Here is a 21,108-nt window from a genome sequence, read left to right on the forward strand (position 1 = left end):
TTGGAAAAGATGTACTGGCAACATATATCAGAGAGGATATGGAGTATGAAGATCCTTGTATTGTATGCTAATACCAGAGAATATACACGCAACCAAGTGGACAGGATACAGCATCTAACTGATGCTTACACAGCCTGTGTCTTTAGCCACTGGCAAATGTCCAGCCTGACAGCAACTGAGACCAGTGCTGAGCCTCCAGTATGGTACAATCCCTTGAGGAGATGAACCAGACATTTGGTGACAAGTTGAGTACATTGGATTCCTTATACACTGCAAAAACCAGTGATTTATGTTGACTGGAACCAACAGTTTATTGATTTCAGTACCTCAACTAGTACCACTATCCAATTATAGAGTTTTGATCTACCAACACAGAATTCCTCAAAACAACAAACAAAGCCAGAGACACTATTTTAAAGCAAAAGTGATTCAGCCATAAGCACATGTTCATGGGTTCCATTCGTCCTGTTACATTCTGTATTACCCAGAAACTACCAACTTGGGGTGATGGAAGGTGTAGATGAGATGCCAGCTTGGATAATGGGGCACCATCCTTGGTGATATAAAATACACCCCAAATCAACATCTGTTACATTGTTCTGGGTCATCAATATATACTCACATGGGCACAAGAACTAAGGGGTGCAGATAAGAGTGGCTGTAGTGATCATCAGTATCAGTGACCTACTTGTAGTTTTGCTTCCTACACCTTTAACTCTAGGCTCCATGTCTCTAGATATTCTGGTTTCGAAACAGAGAACCCCTCTGCCAGAAGACACAGTAGGAGTCCCACCAAATTTTAAGTCAAAATTGATTCCTGGACACTGCAAACTTCTTGTACCCAGAATTTAGCAGGCAAGCAATGCTAGCACCATCATGGCAGGTATAATTGATTTTGATATTTCTGGGGAGGCAAGGCTGCTGGTATACAACAGGGACAGGGGAGAGTTCATTTGGCACCCAGTTGGTCCACTGGGTCATCTGTTGGTTCTCCTATATCCATTATTGAGAGTAAGTACTCAAGTACAGCAGCTATTTCTTGGGAAATGCACAGGACTAGGGACTTTCATCCCTTATGGGTAAGAGTCTGCATCCCTCAAACACATAAGCCATCAGGATCTTCAGAGAGCTAGTCAAGGATGAGGCAAATCTGGAATAAGTAGTAGAGGAGGAAAGTCATGTGTATCTCTGAAATTAGCTGCAGCAGTGGGGTCTTCAGTTTGTACTGTTAACTGTCCTCATGCATGTTTTTTTCTGGTAACAGAGACCAACCAGAATCTTGGAAAAGCTGATTTCAGATGGGAGAAATCATATGAAGTCAATGGATCTAACAGACACCGCGGGTGAACTGTAATAAATGCTATGGTGTGCCTCACAGGTCCCTCCTTGGAGCATATCTGCCTATATCCAGCTGTCAGAGGTGTTGACTTTTGACGGCTCTCAGCTGAGCCCTTCTCTAAGAATTACACTTGGTTTGTGGAAGCTTCCTCTTCCAGCGTTATGTGCCTTCCTTCTGGGTAGACTGCCACCAGTGATCGGTTGATATGCAGATGGGAAAACTGACCTCTGCCTCAATTGGGGCGATCTGCAACTCTGAAGATCCATCCCAGCTCTGGTGCTGCTGTATCATCATTAAACTTTTCCCTCTGCCCAGTCCTACATTCCTTACCCCTCTCACGTGCTGTTCTCAAGACCACTTCCAGATAAACTCCTTGCTTGCATGCTAATCTCCAATTCAGGGTCTCTTGTCAGGGAAACTGACCTGCGACATTTCCTAACTCTGTTAAAATGATAATTGTTTTGTCTTAGCTAGCTGTTGTAGATGTGCACAAAATTATGTTGTTGAAGTCATTCTTTCTAAACAAGAAATGATCATTTTAAATATGTACTTAAGTGATTCTTTCATGTATTTCAAAGACCTGCATGTAAAATTTCAGTTAGCATCTTTTCCTTGCCTTCTTTGTGAGATAAGATTGCCAGAGCTGGGTACTGAAAACACAGCCTAGGAGTTCGTATACTCATTGATTATTAAAAAGTGCAGTAATCTATTTCCTTTATTTCTACAGCCCTGGCATAAGGAATGCCCTGCTCCCTGCAGCGGCTTTTTAAAAACATGGAACAATGTAAAGTCTTTACCGAAGCCACCAATTTCCTGTATCTTTAAGCCTCTTTGTCTCATTTTAAGAACCACAAAAACAGTCATTAACAAAGCCAACAGTATTTCTCAACCTAAATTTGAATTTGATGTTTCAGTTTAAGTTTACTACAAAAACTATCTCCAGAAATGTGGTTATGGTTGCCTGAATAACGTTTGATTGAAAACAAAATAAAATCCAAACTCTTGCCGTGTTAGTTTCACTACTTTGTCTTTAAATTAATCCCCATTCAACCCTATTCCAGCTACACTGGCTGATATACAACTCACTAACATTTCTTGTCCTATTTTGAATGCCCTCTTCTCTTCTACCCACTGGTCCATCCCATCTCTCATGTCATTGCTTCCATAAAGTTTTTATGATCTACAGAGGTCATGAAAAGATTTCCCATAGCTCATGGGAGAAAGACCCTAATCCTTAACATAGCCTAAAAGCTTCTGCATTATATGGCCTCTCTCTCTCTCTTTCTTGCTTTATCTTGCATGTTGCTCTGGAGATTTCATCCCAAGGGCATATCCCCCTTTATAGCACCATATTCTTCTTCCTAGGGGTTATTTGCACACCAGTCCCATTCCTATGCTGTGTCCCTATAGCTCAGTTGGTAAAGAATCTGCCTGCAATGAAGGACACCCGGATTCGATTGCTGGGTCAGAAAGATCCCCTGGAGAAGGAAATGACTACCCACTCCAGTATTCTTGGCTGGAGAATCCCATGAACAAAGAAGCCTGGCAGGCTACAGTTCATGGGGTCTCAAGAGTCGGACACGACTTAGCGACTTAACTTCTATCTCTACCTCTACTTGTTCCTATAACGCTTTCTCTGGCCTGAAAATTTCAGCTCTTTGCCTGGTTAATTCTTATTCTTTCAGATCTAAGATGGGTCTTCACTTCCTCAGGTCATCTTTACCTGATTTCTCAGAATAGGTAAGAACTCCTTTATTGCATTTTCTCACAGGACACATCACTTCAGTTATGGAAGCAGCCCTGTGCTAGTGATCAGTGATCAATGCAAAGAAATAGAGGAAAACAACAGAATGGGAAAGACTAGAGAGCTCTTCAAGAAAATTAGAGATACCAAAGGAATATTTCTTGCAAAGATGGGCACAATAAAGGACAAAAATGGTATGGACTTAACAGAAGCAGAAGATATTAAGAAAAGGTGGCAAGAATACACAGGAGAACTGTACAAAGAAGATCTTCATGACCCAGATAATCACGATGGTGTGATCACTCACCTAGAGCCAGACATCCTGGAATGTGAAGTCAAGTGGGCCTTAGAAAACATCACTATGAACAAAGCTAGTATAGGTGATGGCATTCCAGTTGAACTGTTTCAAATCCTGAAAGATGATGCTGTGAAAGTGCTGCACTCAGTATGCCAGCAAATTTGGAAAAACACAGCAGTGTGCACAGGGCTGGGAAAGGTCTGTTTTCATCTCAGTCCCAAAGAAAGGCAATGCCAAGCAATGTTCAAACTACCACACAATTGTAGTCATCTCACATGCTAGCAAAGTAATGCTCAAAGTTATCCAAGCCAGGCTTCAACAGTACATGAACTGTGAACTTCCAGATGTTCAAGCTGGATTTAGAAAAGGAAGAGGAACCAGAGATCAAATTGCCAACATCTGCTGGATCATTGAAAAAGGAAGAGAGTTCCAGAAAAACATCTACTTCTGCTTTATTGACTACACCAAAGCTTTTGACTGGGGATCACAATAAACTGTGGAAAATTCTAAAAGAGATGGGAATACCAGACCACTTGACCTGCCTCTTGAGAAATCTGTATGCCGGTCAAGAAGCAACAGTTAGAACTGGACATGGAACAACAGACTGTTCCAAATATGGATAGGCTGTATATTGTTACCCTGCATTTAACTTATATGCAGAGTACATCATGGGAAATGCTGGGCTAGATGAAGAACAAGCTGGAATCAAGATTGCTGGGAGAAATATCAATAACCTCAGATATGCAGATGACACCATCCTTATGGCAGAAAGCGAAGAAGAACTAAGGAGCCTCTTGATGAAAGTGAAAGAGGAGAGTGGAAAAGTTGGCTTAACGCTCAACATTCAGAAAGCTAAGATCATGGCATCTGTTCCTATCACTTCATGGCAAATAGATGGGAAAACAGTGAGAGACTTTATTTTGGGGGGCTTCAAAATCACTGCAGATGGTGACTGCAGTCATGAAAAGATGCCTGCTCCTTGATCATAGGTTGCTCCTATGACCAACCTAGACAGCATATTAAAAAGCAGAGACATTACTTTGCCAACAAAGATCCATCTAGTCAAAGCTATAGTTTTTCCTGTAGTCACATATGGATGTGAGAGTTGGACTATAAAGAAAGCTGAGCGCTAAAGAATTGATGCTTTTGACTGTGGTGCTGAAGAAGGCTCTTGAGAGTCCCTTGGACAGCAAGGAGATCAAACCAGTCCATCCTAAAGGAAATCAGTCCTAAATATTCATTGGAAGAATTGATGCTGAAGCTGAAACTGTAATACTTTGGCCACCTGATGTGAAGAAATGACTCATTTGAAAAGACCAAAATGCTGGGAAAGATTGAAGGTGGGGGGAGAAGGAGATGACAGAGGATGAGATGGTTGGATGGCATCACCAACTCAGTGGACGTGAGTTTGAGTAAACTCCAGAAGTTGGTGATAGACAGGGAGGCCTGATGTGCTGCAGTCCATGGGGTTGCAATGAGTTGGACACAACTGAGCGACTGAACTGACCTGAACTGAAGTGCTAGTTACTCTCTTTCATTCAGTGATTCTTTGCTTTTCTTTTTGGGTCAGTAGAGGTTTGCACAGAAGACCAGAGATAATAATGCTGGTATTTCTAGAAATAAGGAATTCAATAGGAGAATACAAAGCCCACACAAGACTTTGGAAGAGTCAGAAGAGTGAAACCTAGAGAAAATGCCATTTGAAATCAAGACATGATAAAGTACAGGAGTCACTTAGGATTTGTGTTGGACCTTTGTGGCTAATTCACAAGAGAAAGCCTAGAAACTGCCGATGACACCTATCAGATGTTTGCCACAGCTCGTGAAGTTTCCTTACCCCTTGTAGGAGAAAACTGCCTTCCGCTTCTTTTCTTATTTCTGAATCTCCCATGAGAACCTCCCATTAGTGGAATCTAATCTACTAGGAATTTGGGACAATATAGTTTCCAGGCTTCCAGATCAGAATCAACACAATTTTTCTATCACGGACCAGATGGTGAATATTTTAGGCTTTGTCATCATAATGTGAAAAATAAGTATATACATAGAGACACTGAAATTTGAATCTCAGATAGTGTTTACATGTTATAAGCTCGTGTTTTTCTTTTGATTTTTTTCCCCCAACCATTTACAGTTGTAGAAACCATTCTCAGCTCTGAGCAGTATGAAGCAGGTGGCAGGCTGAATTTAGGCTAGAGACAGTTGTTTGCCAAACTTTATCATAGACGCTGCAAAGCAGGAAGGCTACATATGGTGCTGATATGCCAACGGACAATCTGGTCACTACCTAATAAGACCATAAGGATTTTAGGATCTTAATATGGCCAGAAAAGTTAGGGAAGAGAAAGTGAACAACAGGAGCACATGTCAAGGGGTGCTGGGCCATCATCACTGAAATTTACTGATGGGTTCTTGACCTGCTGAGGCTCAGTCTTACAGATACATGCATACCAGTCATATTTTATGGGGGAATGAATGCTGTTGCATACATCCAACTTCCTAATGTCTTCAGTTGATGGTAGACATTCTTATAGATCATTCTTAGAGTCATGTGGTATTTCATACCATATGGAGCTGTTCCTTTTCTGTTAGAGCTTGGTAGCAAACACAAAGCAAATCTGCCACTGGAAAATAGTGGTTGGCAGAAGAGGAAATAGTCTTCTTCCCAAAACCTCAGGAATCGGCTTTGTGATGTTACTGTTGCTGGCACATATACTTCATTCAGTTCCTCCATATATTTTGTCAAGTACCACTCAATCTGTTGGGTCACAGGGCTAAGTGACAGGTCACCTGTGCAAAAGCCTGGACCTACTGCAGATCTTCTCTTGCTCCACATATCTCTTTAAACAGGAAGCCTTATGGGTTACCTAGGAGATGGATCAGAGCCATATATCCAAATATAAAGCCTTAGGTAAACTAAGTCGTCGGGCTCCTTCTGCTGTGGGCTCTGCAAAGTGAAGCCACTTGTCTCTCATTTAAGAGGGAGTGTATTGGTGTTTTTGTACCATTGTCCTACTGGGAACTTCATAACATCAGAGGTCTGTGAGCCTTTTACATGGGTTCTGCCCTCCCTCAACTGTGCTGTCTTTCTAAGGCATCTGTTTGTTAGTTTCTTCCTGCTGCCCCAACATGATATTCTGCTGCATGTCAAGGTAATCAAGGTCATCCCCTCCGCCAACCCAGAGCAGAATATCAGCTATTCAAAACCCCTGTCTATAACAATGAGGAAAAGAGCTTACACCAGAATGTGAAGAAAAAAAAAAAAAGTCTTGCTAAAAAACATTGTCAGCTGAACAGAACAATGTACTTAGTGCCATAGTTCACATTCTGGCACAAGCTTCCTAATTCAATGGGGACAAGGAAGAAACAGGGGCCAGAAACCAGTTCACAAATGACACTGGGTGAGGATCACTGCCGTAGTTTAGACTATAATATGACAGAGATCAGACAGAGCTTTGGTAAAAGACAGCAAAGGTGCACCGCTGAACTGCTGGGCAAGGGTGAGATGTTGCAGGTTATACTAGCTGATGAAAACTAAAGGAAAAGCATTTGCTGGGGCAGTAGGCGCATACCACTTGCCAGAGGCAGATTTGTTTTAGTAAAGATTCCAGCTATCGCTTGCCTCAGATTACAGAGAAGGAAATGGCAACCCATTCCAGTATTCTTGCCTGGAGAATCCCATGGACGGAGGAGCCTGGTAGGCTACAGTCCATGGGGTTGCAAAGAGTCGGACATGACTAAGGGCCCATTTCCCATCAGCAAAGAGATCATCCATACACTCCACAGATGTATAAATAACCTAATCCTTAATCCAATTTGATGGAGTCGGTGTTAGGACAACTTCTAGAATCAGTTAGTGTATCAGCCAAGATTTTGACAAGAAATAGATGATGGTACTCAAACCAGTAAATCGGGGGATTAGAAAAATATATTATTTACAAATTTAGCAAGTTTGAGGGACCAATAAAGATTGCTTAAACACCCAGGAAGTGGCAAGGGATGACAGTCATTGTCAGCCGAGAGCCAAAGGATGAAGCGGTGTTACTGGAATTTGGGGAGCTTAAGTCAGAGCTGAAATGTTGGTGAAGAATGCAGCCACTATAAAAAATGTGGACCAGCAGGGGGAAAGCACCACCACCATGTCTTCCTGCCAGCTGACCTCCCATTGGTGCCTGGCCTTGGCCACACCCAGCGGTAAGTCAGACAGCCAGGGAATACCAGTGATGCAACCCTAGAGGTCAGCCTCTCAGTACACACAGTCAGGCAGAGAAGGGCAGGGGATGGCTCTTAAAAGACCAGTAGAGAAAACTATGTACTCTTGAAAGGAGACTAAAGGATAACATACAGTTCCCCATGAGAGAAAATTTTGATAAAGTAAGTTATATCTCTACAATTAAATACCATATAAAATTTTAAAAACTGGACTTGCTTTCCAAAGTGACTAAATTCAAAAATGTAACTAGTGAAAAACAGGAAGCAGCAGCAGGATACCCACACTGTAACATTTATATAACATTTAAAATCTAATAAAACCATATTTTAGGGATGCATGAATATGGAGAAAGGGGATACTCTAGCAGTAACCATGAGGGATGCAGTTCTGTATATATCACTGTTCGGGGATGACTGTTTCTGAAAATATCTCCATTCTCTCCTCACACTTGCAGAGTCTGGCTGGATGTCTTGTCTAATGCTGAGTGCTGTGGCTTGAACTGAGTCCTCCAAAAGACATGTTGAAGTCCTACCTTCCAGTACCTCAGAATAAGAACTTATTAGGAAATAGGGTCATTGCAGATGCAATTAGTGACATTAGAATGAGGCCATACTGTATAGGGTGGGCCCTTAATCCAACAGGACTGGTATGATAAGAGGGGAAGAGACACAGGAGAAACACCATGTGAAGATGAACACAGAGATTATAAAGTGATGGAATTGCAAGACAAAGAATGTTAAGGATTGCTGGTAACCCACCAGAAGCTAGAACACTCAAAGAATTCTCCCCATAGATTGTAGTTGTCAAAGAGCATGTGACCGGGCCTACACCTAGATTTCAGACTTCTAGCTTCCAGAACTAAAACAACAAATTTCTGTTGTTTTAAGCTACCTGGTTTGTAGTAATTTACTACAGAAGCCCTAAGAATCTAGTACCATTTCAGGATTGGCACTATGCTTCTAGACGGTGAGTTCCCAATAGGTTCAAGTGGCGATGACATCTTTCAATCAAGGGCAGTCTGTTTTTCTCCTGCCCTGATACAATTTAGGCTCCAATGGGGTCCTGATACAATGTAGACACAGTGGTGTCCAAGAACCCACAGTCAGTCCTGTGACTTTGGTTTAGGGCTAGCCCATCTTCCCTGACACCTGAGGTTACACAGTTCAGCCCCTCTCACTGCTGCAGGGTTCCATATGCTTTTGAAGAAAGCCTCCACACTTCTGATTGCTGAGGTTTTCATTTCCAGTTTTTATAGTAGGCTCTATGTTTTTAGGTTTATATGTTACTGTCATTTTTGTATTTGGACTAGAATGGAGGAAGATTTTGCTTTTATTTCATCAGTGATAGTGAACTGGATGAATTGCCATAATCTCCTTAGAACCAGATTTATTTTTTGTTTCTCATGCTCCAGAGTCAAACGACTCACTAAACAGCTCATTGAATTCATGAATACTATATATGAATTGCCAAAGTACTTAGGGGAAAGAACTACCAGTGTACTCAAAGGAAACTCCGGAAGATTCCCAGAAGCAGATGTCTGTGGGTTTCATTTATTTGTCTGCTTTTTTTTTTTTAATCAAAAACACTGTATGGTGTTGTGAGGAAAACAGGAGAAAAAAGAGGCTTAGATTCTATGTCTGGTTTGAATTACATCTAATAAACATTCATTGAAATCTACCATGTATGATACAATGTGTTAAGGCCTGAATTTTACATTGTGAGGGTGGAGAGAATGAAGGACCAAAAGGAATAACATATTCAAACTCTTGGCTCTGGTGTACTAAACCCACATGCCGTGGACCACTCTTGCTAATTTCACATTGTACTACTTTGCCCAGGGGGTGCCAATCTCGCTGGCCAGAACTCTTTCTTGTACACATTCAGCTTCTTCCTATTTTGGGGCTGTGGACTGAAAGAATACTCTCTTATGTGCAGCTTTAGCTAAATTTGTTGAAAAATCATCCATTGAAATCCTCTACAAAGCACATATCAATAGGCATTTGCTTTTACTGTTTATTTGCTTTCTATATTTTGTCATTTCTATCTAATTTCACTCTTTGGGACATGATTCTGGACAAACTCAAGATGTGGATTAAAATCCAGTTTTGTATTCTCTTTCTTTTTACCAATGCAACAATAAGAAAAGAAATGGGCTAGAAATGGGCACTTTTTACATTCAAAGAAGAGATTATGGGCTCAGGAGTTAGTGACTACCTAATATTTTCTGCTAGATTTAATAAATGGGGAGATGGCTTTGGATTATTTGCCACTGAGGAGTGGTTAAAACATTTTATTATTGTAGGTTGGATCACTGGTAGGTGATGTATGTGCTGTGGCATATCTTTGGTCAGAAGAGTAATCTCTCTTGTTGAATCTCATCTTTTAGGGAAGCTTAAAGTCTTTTCGGGAGAAGGCAATGGCACCCCACTCCAGTACTCTTGCCTGGAAAATCCCATGGACGGAAGAGCCTGGTGGGCTGCAGTCCATGGGGTCACTAAGAGTCGGGCACAACTGAGCATCTTCACTTTCACTTTTCTTTTCATGCATTGAAGAAGGAAATGGCAACCCACTCCCGTGTTCTTGCCTGGAGAATCCCAGGGATGGGGGAGCCTGGTGGGCTGCCGTCTATGGGGTCGCACAGAGTCAGGCATGAGTGAAGTGACTTAGCAGCAGCAAAAAGTCTTTTCAGAACTAAAATACAATAACATATAGTGATACAATTCACTAAACTTATTCAGACTTATCCAGTTTTGCGTTTACTCATTTGTGTGTGTGTAGTTAATTCTTTGCAGTTTTGTCACATTGTGTAGGTTCATGCATACACCACTACAGACAAGATACTCAATGGCTCCATCACCACAAGGATCCTTTATGCTACACTCACCTCTCATTCACGCACCAACCCACGTTCCTAATCCCTGGCAATAACTAACTATTCTCCATTGCTAAAATTCTGTCATTAAGTTATATAAAGGGTCAAATAGCATGTACCTTATTAGGATTGGCTTTTTTCACTTAGTATAATTCCCTGGAGATACTATCAAGTCATTGCCTAAATCAATAGTTATTTTTTAAATTGCTGAGTTGTGTTCCATAGTATGGATGTACCACAGCTTGTTTAACCATTTACCTGGTGCAGGACCTTAGGCTCTTTCCAGTTTGGGGTTTTTTCAAGTAAAGTTGCTATGAATATTCATGTGCAGATTTTTGTGTGAACATTAAGTTTTCACCTGGGGAGGGATAAATGCCTAGAACACAATTTCTGGGTTGTATGTTATAGCATGTTAAGTTTTATAAGTATCTGTCAGGCTCTCATAGAATGTCCCTGCCATTCTGCCAGCAATGTATGCTGGTCCAGTTTCTCTGCATCCTCACCAGCATTCGATGTTCGGTGTTGTCATTTTTATCTTAGCCATTCAGATGCATGTGTAGTAGTGCTCATTATCATACTCATTTTCCTGATGGATACCAATGCTGAACATTTTTTCAATAAGCTTGTCATATCCTCTTCAGTGAGATGTCTTTTTGTCTTAGGCACACTTTCTTTTTTTTTTTGCTGTTAAGTTTTGAGAGTTCTTTATGTATTCTAGATGCTGGTCTTTTTATTGGATATATAATTTGTAAATATTTTCTTCTAATCTTGTCTTTCATCCTCTTCATTTAGGTTTTCACAGAGCAAAAGACTTTACTTGTGATGAGGTCCAGATCAGCAATTTTCAGTTTTAAGGGATCATGTGTTGGTGGCTAAATCTAAAAATACTGTTTATGCCTAAATCCAGAAATCTTTCTGTTTTATCCAACCAACCAGTCCATTCTGAAGGAGATCAGCCCTGGGATTTCTTTGGAAGGAATGATGCTAAAGCTGAAGCTGCAGTACTTTGGCCACCTCATGCGAAGAGTTGACTCACTGGAAAAGACTCTGATGCTGGGAGGGATTGGGGGCAGGAGGAGAAGGGGACGACCGAGGATGAGATGGCTGGATGGCATCACGGACTCGATGGACTTGAGTCTGAGTGAACTCCGGGAGTTAGTGACGGACAGGGAGGCCTGGCGTGCTGCGATTCATGGGGTCGCAAAGAGTCGGATACGACTGAGCGACTGAACGGAACGGAACTGAACTGAACTGAACTGAATACTGCACTCTTCTGATTAATATAGTAATATGGAAGCCTCGATATTGGATGAAGTGATTCCCCTCATTTTTTATTCTTAGTTAAAATTATTTTAATTAGGGCCTATGTCTTTTGATATGAATTTTACAATAAGCTTGTCTATACCTAAACAAATTTCTTATTGTTATTTTTATAGAAATTACACTGAACCTATAGAAGAGTTGGAAAGAACTGGCATTTTTACTACCTTGAATCTTCTAATCCCTAAACCTATATATATTTCCATTTGTCTAGGTATACTTTGATTCCTTTTATCAGAATTTTGTAATTTTCAGCAGGTAAATCCTGTACATGTTTGGATAAGTATGTATCTAAGTATTTCATTTTGTTACCAGTTTTAAATGACACTGTGTTTTTCAGTTCATCACATTTATTTTTAATATATAGAAATGCAATCAACATGTTTGTGTTTATTTTTATCATGTAAACTTATTTAATTCACTTATTTTTGTTAGGACTTTTTATAGGCTCTTTGGGATTTTCTACATAGGTAATCATGCCATCTGCAAACAGGAAAAGTTTTATCTTCAAATTTGTATAATTTTGTTTCTTTTTCTTGCTTTATTGAAAATTAGAAATTCCAGTACATGTTGAATAAAGTAGTGAGAGAGGACATATTTGCTTGTCCCTCAGATGAGGGAGAAAGCATTCAGTTTTAGATCATTTAGTATGAAGTTAACCACAGTTTTCTTTTAGATCAAGTTTAGAGAATTTTATTAAGTTGGGAAAGTTCCCCACTAGAGAGATTTTAATCATGTATAAGTGGTGGATTTTATTAAATGATTTTTCTAAGTATAATCACATGCTTTTGTTTTTCTTTAGTTTGTTGATATATGGTATATAACATTAATTGATTTTCAAATGTTGAACCAGCCTTACATACATGGAAATCATCCCACTTGTTTATGTACATAATTTCTTTATACTATGTTGGATTCAGTTTGCTTATATTTTATTGAATATTTTTATGTAAAATTCATGAGATATATTGTCTGTAATTTAACATTTTTGTATCGTCTTTGTCAAGTTTGGTATGTTAGCACTTAAATCTTATTTTCTCTGGTTCTTAACCCAGTTTTTCTTAATTCCTTGTGTTGTTTAAACAGGTGTTAAGATTTCATCTTCATTTGTTTATAGTGTTTTTGAGTGTATCTCTTGGTGTAGTTTTCCCAGTGGTTTCTCTGGGTGTAACAGTATGTGACTTATTATAAACTAATGGTATCATTATTTTACCATTTTCAGTAAAGTATGGAAATCTTACTTTTATTTATATTCCTTTTTCTTTCACACTTTAAAATATTATTTTCTTGAATGTCAGATGGCATTGTAATTTTTGTTTTAATCATCAAATATAATTTATAAAACATATGCATGAGGAAAGGGATATTCTACTGTATATACCCATAATTCTGCTCTTGCATTGTCCTTTCTACCTTCTTGATGCTGGAAATTTCCTTTTTTATGATTTCTTTTTTTGTTTGAAGAATTTCCTTTAATCATTCTTTAAGGGAGGTCTAATAACAAAGGTAATGAAGACCAATGGTGGGCAAACTTAAAATATTTTTCATCTTATCCTTGACTAATACACATGACTCCTGTAGGCTTTAATTTCTTAAATTTAGCAATAAGGGCTTTGGATTTGATCATCTGTAATACCTCTTGAACTTCCACGATTTCATGAAGATTTTTTATGTGAAGTTATTCAGTGACCACATTTGAACACTCTGGCAATACAGAATTTAACACTGGAAAGCGAGCGATTAACAAATACTTACTTTATCATGCCAAGAATATAACATGAAGGTGAAGAGAAATCAATTCCAGTCTGTTGACTGTGCTTCAGATAATTAGATTTATGGAACTGGAGTTCAGGTCCCCACTGTGCACTGGCAGGAGCCCATACTGTTTTGTACCTGCCCTGGAAGTCAGCGTGTACCATCACAATCTGGAGGGTGGCACTTCCACAGATGGTTTACTGCTCTTGTGACTAAGGTCAGGCCATCCCACGGCTCACAGAACAAGGGCTCCCCTTTTGAGTTTTCAATATTATTATTTCCAGAAGAATTATCTTCTAGTCATCATTTTGGGGCTTCTTGTTAGGTGAAATGTGTGAATTACTCTCTGAAATATGCTCTTCTGAATTTAGTCCTGGTAAAAGGGACCAGAGACACTGACATTCTTTTTTTTTTTTCATCTTTAGAGTCAAGACTCAATTACAGATATTTTTAAAACATAAAAATATGTGAGAAAATAAGGCAAATAGAAACCAAGAACAAATATGAAAAATAGTTCTGATAGCTACTTAAAGACAACTAAAACTCATGTTTCTTTAAAATATATTAAAAAAAATTCAACGTAAAACAATAGCTATTCTACAGTGGAGGTCAAAACAGACAACCAGAGGCAACCTCCTGGCAAGTTTTGTTTTTTACAGAGTTGGGCTAGAGGTATATTTTTGTTTTTTGAATTTAATTGGTTGCTAATATTCAAAAATTTTAAGCATCCACATAAAGGTTTAGATTTCCACACCCTCTTGAGAGATGAGACACTGTAGGGACCATATCCCCACGCAGCAAACTCCTGGGAGATGAATGCTATTCTCTTTGGGGATTATTTGTCCAAGTCCACTTTCAAGTCCAAGTGGGAGTCGGCCTCTTCACATCGTTCCCTCTGGTCCCCATGTCAAGCAACAACTTATCATCAGTTTCAAGCTATTGTGTTTCTTGTAGCAGAGCTGAAGATGGCAGAATATGTACTATCCATTTTTCAACTGAAAGGAAGGAAATGCAAAATGAACAGAAGGAATATGTGTTTTAATATAAAAATGGAGGCAGATATATTTTTGTAGAGATGAAAACAATCCCTACCAAAAGTGTGTACACTAAAAATGTCTGCTGTAATAATACAATCGCAATGATATACCTGGCCTATTTATCTCACTCACAGTACCCTGCTGGCTCTGAGGGCATCTCCTCTTTCTCAAGAAATAACAAGTGGGGGCCATAACAATCTTGTTTTCTCTACTTTCCCAGTTTGATTTTGACTCTTAGACCATGCAACATAGTGGGAGTACATGGCCTTTGTTCATCTGTGTATTCTAACATCTATTTAAGAAAATAACTCATTGGTGATTCAATTTAGATATTTTTGCTTTATATTCTGCATCTACTTAGATTGCATCTGAGTACTGAGGGTTTGTATATTTTTATGCTGTTTTTTTTAAATTTATTTTTAATTGGAGGATAATTGCTTTACAATGTTGTATTGGTTTGTCATACAATGTTAATCAGCCATGTGTGTGTCAATTGCTCAGCCGTATCCGACTCTCGCGACCAGATGGACTGTAGCCCACCAGGCTCCTCTGTCCAAGGGATTCTCCAGGCAAGAGTACTGGAGAGGGTTGCCATTTCCTTCTCCAGGGGATCTTCCAGACCCAGGGATCGAACCCACATTTCCTGCATTGCAGGTAGATTCTTTACTGTCTGAGCCACCAGGGAAGTCCCCTCAGTTTTCAGATATTATAAAAATTCCGTTGTTGTTAGGGAGGAAATTAATCAGCCATAAGTATCCATATATCCCCTCCCTCCCACTCCCTTCCCTCCCCACCCCCTCCAGGTCATCACAGAGTACCAGTCTGAGCTTCTTGTGTTATACAGCAGCTTCCCATTAGCTAGCTATTTTACGCATGGTCTAACCAACTGAGCTAACCAGCACTGAGGCTGACACATGCACATTGCCACGTGTAAAATAGCTAGCTAATGGGAAGCTGCTGTATAACACAGGGAGCTCAGACTGGTACTCTGTGATGACCTGGAGGGGTGGGGAGGGAAGGAAGCTATTTTACACATGGTAACGTGTATGTGTCAATGCTGCTCTCTCAATTGGCCCCACCATCTCCTTCCCCTACTGTGTTCACAAATCCATTCTCTATGTCTGTGTCTCTATTCTTGCCCTGCAAATCAATTCCTCAGTACCATTTTTCTAGATAACATATATATGCGTTAATACACAATATTTGTTTTTCTCTTACCAACTTCACTCTATATAACAGGCTTTAGGTTAATCCATACTGAGGGTTTGTATTTTTGTCCTGAATGCTATAGCCCCTATCTGATTTAAGACTGGTAAAACATATAAAACTAAGCTGAAATGAACACGACATCAGAACAAATCAGCACACAATTCTCTGGGTTAGATTTCAAGTATTGTAACTGCCTTTCTACAATTGGCAAGTGCATGATAAAGAGATGGTATCTGTCATAAAATCTCCCTACCACTCCCTCCCCGAGCAGATCTTAATATTAAAGAAAGCTTGCTGATATTCCATAGTGACTTTATGTTGCTTCAACAGTTTAGAAATCAGTTCCATTGCTTTTTTTTCAGAATTTGATAACAGTATCTCTATCGTGTTTGTTATCTTCGAGGCTGGCATTTCAGTTCATTTTGGAAAAAGCTGGAAGTTCAGAAGTGTCATATATCTACCATATTTCCATTGATTTCTGGATAATTTATATTCTAGAAGCCACTTATAGCTTACTTAAAGCAGATTTCAAGACAGAGCTTTCCTTTTTAGCTTCAGAGAGATATTCTAATACTCTGAAGACCGCTTGAATAGAGCAGAGCTGTGATCAAATTAAGATAATATCTCTCCCACCCCAAGCCTCCTTAAGCTGTGGGAAGACTTTTTGAAATAATAGGTAAGTAGAAATCGTAACAGGAGGCTCAGTCAGCTATACCCTTACATTAAATAGCGGTGTTTCCTAAAACACTGAAATGAATTTAGGAAGGTTGTGGCATGTCTGCCTATGGAAATATCTTATAGAGTAAATATTCCACATATTACACAAGGTATGGGACAGTATATTAATTTCTGGCTCAGTTCAGTTCAGTCGCTCAGTCGTGTCTAACTCTTTGCCACCCCATGAATCGCAGCACACCAGGCCTCCCTGTCCATCACCATTCCCCAGAGTTCACTCAAACTCACATCATTTTGGTATAAAAAATGCTTACTTGAGTGCATAGAAATAAAATAGACATATATAATTGTCACTTCTCTATGAAAGTTAGGCATATATCAAGAATTGTCTTGCAAAGCTAACAGACTATCTCCTATTTCCAGCTGGGCTACAGATATTTCTCTCTTGCATTTTAACATTTGTAGGTGTTTAGTAAGGTTTTTATTGGAGAAGGAAATGGCAACCCACTCCAGTGTTCTTGTCTGGAGAATCCCAGGGATGGGGGAGCCTGGTGGGCTGCCATCTGTGGGGTCGCACAGAGTTGGACACGACTGAAGCGACTTAGCAGCAGCAGCAGCAGCAGCAGCAGCAGTAAGGTTTTTAGATCCTGAGAACTTTAAGTACACCATTTTCTGGCAACAGAGCAGAGTTGAGAGGGAGCAACTGTTGATGTCTGATTTCTAAGCTTATTACAAAAGGACCTGGAACCCAAGAGATCTCAAGGTGAATAGTAAATGAGCTCGTCAGTAGAGAGGTAAACATGTCTCTTCTCTCTCCTGGTCCAGGCAGAAATACCTTCCTTTCTGTGTGTCTCCCAATGTTAGAGACCATTTGTTTGCAAAACAGCAACACATTCATGCAAAATCCTTTTCTTTCTTTAAAGACTAAATATTACAAAAAAGGTTAGGCAGCTCAGACAAGAAGGTGAAAACTTATTTTTAAGATTAGTTAGAACTCAAATTCTCAGTTGCTGTGTGCCTCTGCCCACCCACTTCCAACATTTCCCTAGTGATAATACATAAGAAAGGGATCTATAAAATTCATCATGACAGCCATTTAAGAAGTAACTGACATGGACATAGGAGGCCTTTAATTGTGAAAAGCATGGTCACTTTTTAAGAATTCTACCAAGACATCTCCTGCTTAGAAGGACACAGCTGAGTGGGACATGGCCATGCATGGGACTCCAAGGGAACTCCACAATAGTATAAAGTATCAATTTTTGAATAAGAGTATTAAAAAGAAAAAACAGATTTAGTGTCCCATCCTTCTCCCCCAATCCAAGTGTCTCTGGATGAACTGGCCTCTGTGGTGGTGCCCATACAGAGCAAGCATGATATTTTTATTTCCTGTTGGAGACAAAAAGGAAATTTGTTCTTTGCTTGAATTTTGGAGGCCACACAGACCTCTGAGCTTTGTGGTCAGTAGTATTCCTGGTGACTTTGGTTAGGTGTGAGTTTAATCCTGTGACTAGAAAAGAAATCAGGGTCATGTAGCAAAGCAGAATCCTTCAATTAACATCATGGAACATTACTGGGAAACCCAATCTTGGGTGAGTTTGTAAATTTTTTGTTAAATGCAGCCGTGTTTAAATGAAAATTAGTCTCTCTAGGAAAAGATGAGTTCCCTTATCTAAATTCTTACTAATGAAAGTCACAAATGTTTTAATAATGTACACAGCAAATGGAAATAAGATAGCCATAATGATAATGCTTTATGAGAAAATCAATTAATGAGGAACAGTAAGAATGAAGTGCCAAATTTTCCTTGCCATGCCATCGGGGAAGCAATGTGTTCAGTGGAAGAGAGTAATTTATCAGACTCGAAGATTTTTTCTTTTTTCTTTGGCTGTGCTGGGTCTTCACTGCTGCACAGGCTCTTCTCTGCTTGCGGTGAGTGGGGACTATTCGCTGGTTGCGATGTGTGGGCTTCTCATTGCAGTGGCTGCTCTTGTTTTGGGGCATGGGCTCTATGGTGCATGGGCTCAGCAGTTGCAGCACATGGGCTCAGCAGTTGTGGTTCCCAGGCTCTAGGGTACAGGCTCAACACTTGTGGGACACAGGCTTAGTTGATAAGTGACAAGTGGGATCTTACTGGATCAGGGATCAAACCCATGTCTCCTGCACTGGCAGGTGGATTCCTTACCACTGAGTCATTAGGGAAGCCTCAAACTCAGATTTACATCTGTTGACAAAACATTTACCCTCTCAGCTTCAATTTTATCACTGGTAAAATTGGGATGACAGTTACTATTAGTGTTATATGGAGAAATAAAGAAATTTACATTACATAAAATGGTAGTGACATATAAATACAGCAACTTAAGAAAAAAAGTTGGTGTTAATTCCCTGGCCTTTTTTTCTCTCCACTCATTTGGAATTTTGGAAATTCAAGTTAAAGACAAAACATTTACCCTCTCAGCTTCAATTTTATCACTGGTAAAATTAGGATGACAATTACTATTTGTGTTATATGGAGAAATAAGGAAATTTATATTATATAAAATGGTAGTGACATATAAATACAGCAACTTAAGAAGAAAAAGTTGGTGTTAATTCCCTGGCCTTTTTTTCTCTCCACTCATTTGGAATTTTGGAAATTCAAGTTAAAGAGTAAAAATGAAAGAAGTTTTATCTGGACATCAGTTTTATTTTGAATAGATTTCATGCTGTCTAGTTGTGTCACTGAGAATAGGGTATTTATTTGGGAGTGAAGGCATGAAAATTAAGGGGAGAAAATGATATGTAAACAATAACTGCTGTAATTATAAAAGTTTTATTTCACTCTTACTTTAATTAAATCTTCATAAGCACCATGTCATGAACTGGCAATCTAAAAAGAGGATACTAGAATGCTTTAGTCAATAACGAATTGCAAGCTGATGATGTAAATTACAGCTACATGGAACATGTGTACAAGATCACATTTAAAAAGGTTCACTTGAGAATCCCATGATGGTGCACAAAATAGGAATCTGGCATCAATTCGTTCACACTTTGCTCAGAACTCAAAGCTTGTGCATGTAAACATCAAAAGAAACACTGGATCACCTTGACAGTTTACAGTTTGCTAACACTTGACTGTAGAAGCATAAATGTTGCAGTTTTGATTTTTTGACCAGTGCTTGGTAATAGGCTGAAAAGACCAATCCCTTTAAAATTTAAATGACGCTTAAAGGTTATGTTCAACATTACACAAGTCATCAGCAAGGCCTTTGAACGTGTGCAGTTCTCATAATGATTACCAAACCATACTGACCTAAGGAAATCATGAAAAAGTATATATTTTCAGCAAAATGTTTTAATTTGGTCCTACATTAAAAGACCCAATTGCCAAGGTGCTTTACATAAATTTAATTCACAAGCATGTACACAAGAGAATCACTTTAAAGAACATTGCTTCCTGATTTATGAATTAAAAAGTTTATCCTCTACTTACACTAAACATACAAAAAATAATCTACAAAAATTGTTTACAATTGATTTTAGTGAAAGAAAAACCTTTCTTCAAAAAAAAAAAAAAAAAGATTGTGTGGTGGTAGTATTTTAGCCATCAAAAAAGGAATGTAAGTAACCAATAAATATAATGTGCTTTCTCCATATAGACATATTTACACTTGAGTCTTTGGCTTATGGTTTTTTGTTTTTTGTTTAGAAAGAACTTTAAATGATCCATCCATCATTGCACATTAAAAGAAATAAGCCAGTTATATATATTTATATATTTATATAGAGATCTGCTACACTTGAAACATATAAAAAATGAACTTTCCTATGAATTTGCACAGCTTTTCTATCTTCTTCCTTGAAAGTTTTAACATCTTTTATCTGAAAAAGGGAAAAAAATGCCACAAAGAAAGTATTAATTCATGCAACACGTGGTGGCTGCTGTACCAAAACCAGGAGAGAAAACGCTGCCTATTCACTGTACAAACACTGATAAGTTTTCATGTGAATCTGCTGCTTATTAAATATAATTTATGTGGCATGAAATATTGATGCTCTCATACAGTAATAGAAACTAATTGAGTCCTTTTTATTAAGATACACAACTTCATAAGAAAAATACTTTTACCTCTCAAATGTAAAAGTCTCCCCCCCACCCACATTAAAATCTTTCTGCCCAGGTGTGACAGGTACAACAGCTGCTGGCTCAACAGATGAATGGGTTCTGTTGGGATGCACTCTGAAGTCTCCCCCAACTAAGATGACTCCAGGTACTCCAAAGCCACGTCATAGCAGAAACGGTACTGCTCCTGAAAGATGTTAAAACAAAAAGCTAGAGTGAAGTCAAGAAAAAAGCAAAGAATGAACAGTGGTTGATAAATGAATACTTGGCATTCAATTTAGATTATTCAAGAATTACAAACTTATTTTTTTCCATAGACAAGTTTAACATAAAGGCATATATTATTTTCCCTTTGAGTCTAATGATTGCTGTTTAAGAAAAAGGAAGTTGATGTAAAAATATATGTTGTCTTTGCCTCATATTCTGTATCAAATTAAAAAAAAACAGCAGTATTGCGTATTTGATTATAACAGTAATACTTGATCAGTACAGAAAAATTTCCAAGTATAGCAAAAGATTACAAATCAGAAAAAGTTTC

At 38.9% G+C, this 21,108-nt stretch overlaps 1 protein-coding gene across 4 annotated transcripts in view; it reads right to left on the bottom strand.

The window, feature by feature from the left end:
* Positions 1 to 19,258: 19,258 nt before the first annotated feature.
* Positions 19,259 to 21,108, bottom strand: part of PTPRK (protein tyrosine phosphatase receptor type K) — a 598,135-nt gene continuing 596,285 nt past the window's right edge. For all 4 annotated transcript variants that reach the window (XM_040238871.1, XM_040238869.1, XM_040238870.1 and 1 more), the window contains one exon: positions 19,259 to 20,757. In XM_040238871.1, the coding sequence (XP_040094805.1) occupies positions 20,704 to 20,757 (54 nt within the window). In that variant the 3' untranslated portion in view covers positions 19,259 to 20,703. The remainder of the gene's footprint in view (positions 20,758 to 21,108) is intronic.

This window comes from Oryx dammah, unplaced genomic scaffold (genome assembly GCF_014754425.2).
Source record: "Oryx dammah isolate SB20612 unplaced genomic scaffold, SCBI_Odam_1.1 HiC_scaffold_4, whole genome shotgun sequence".
Lineage (NCBI taxonomy): Eukaryota > Metazoa > Chordata > Mammalia > Artiodactyla > Bovidae > Oryx > Oryx dammah.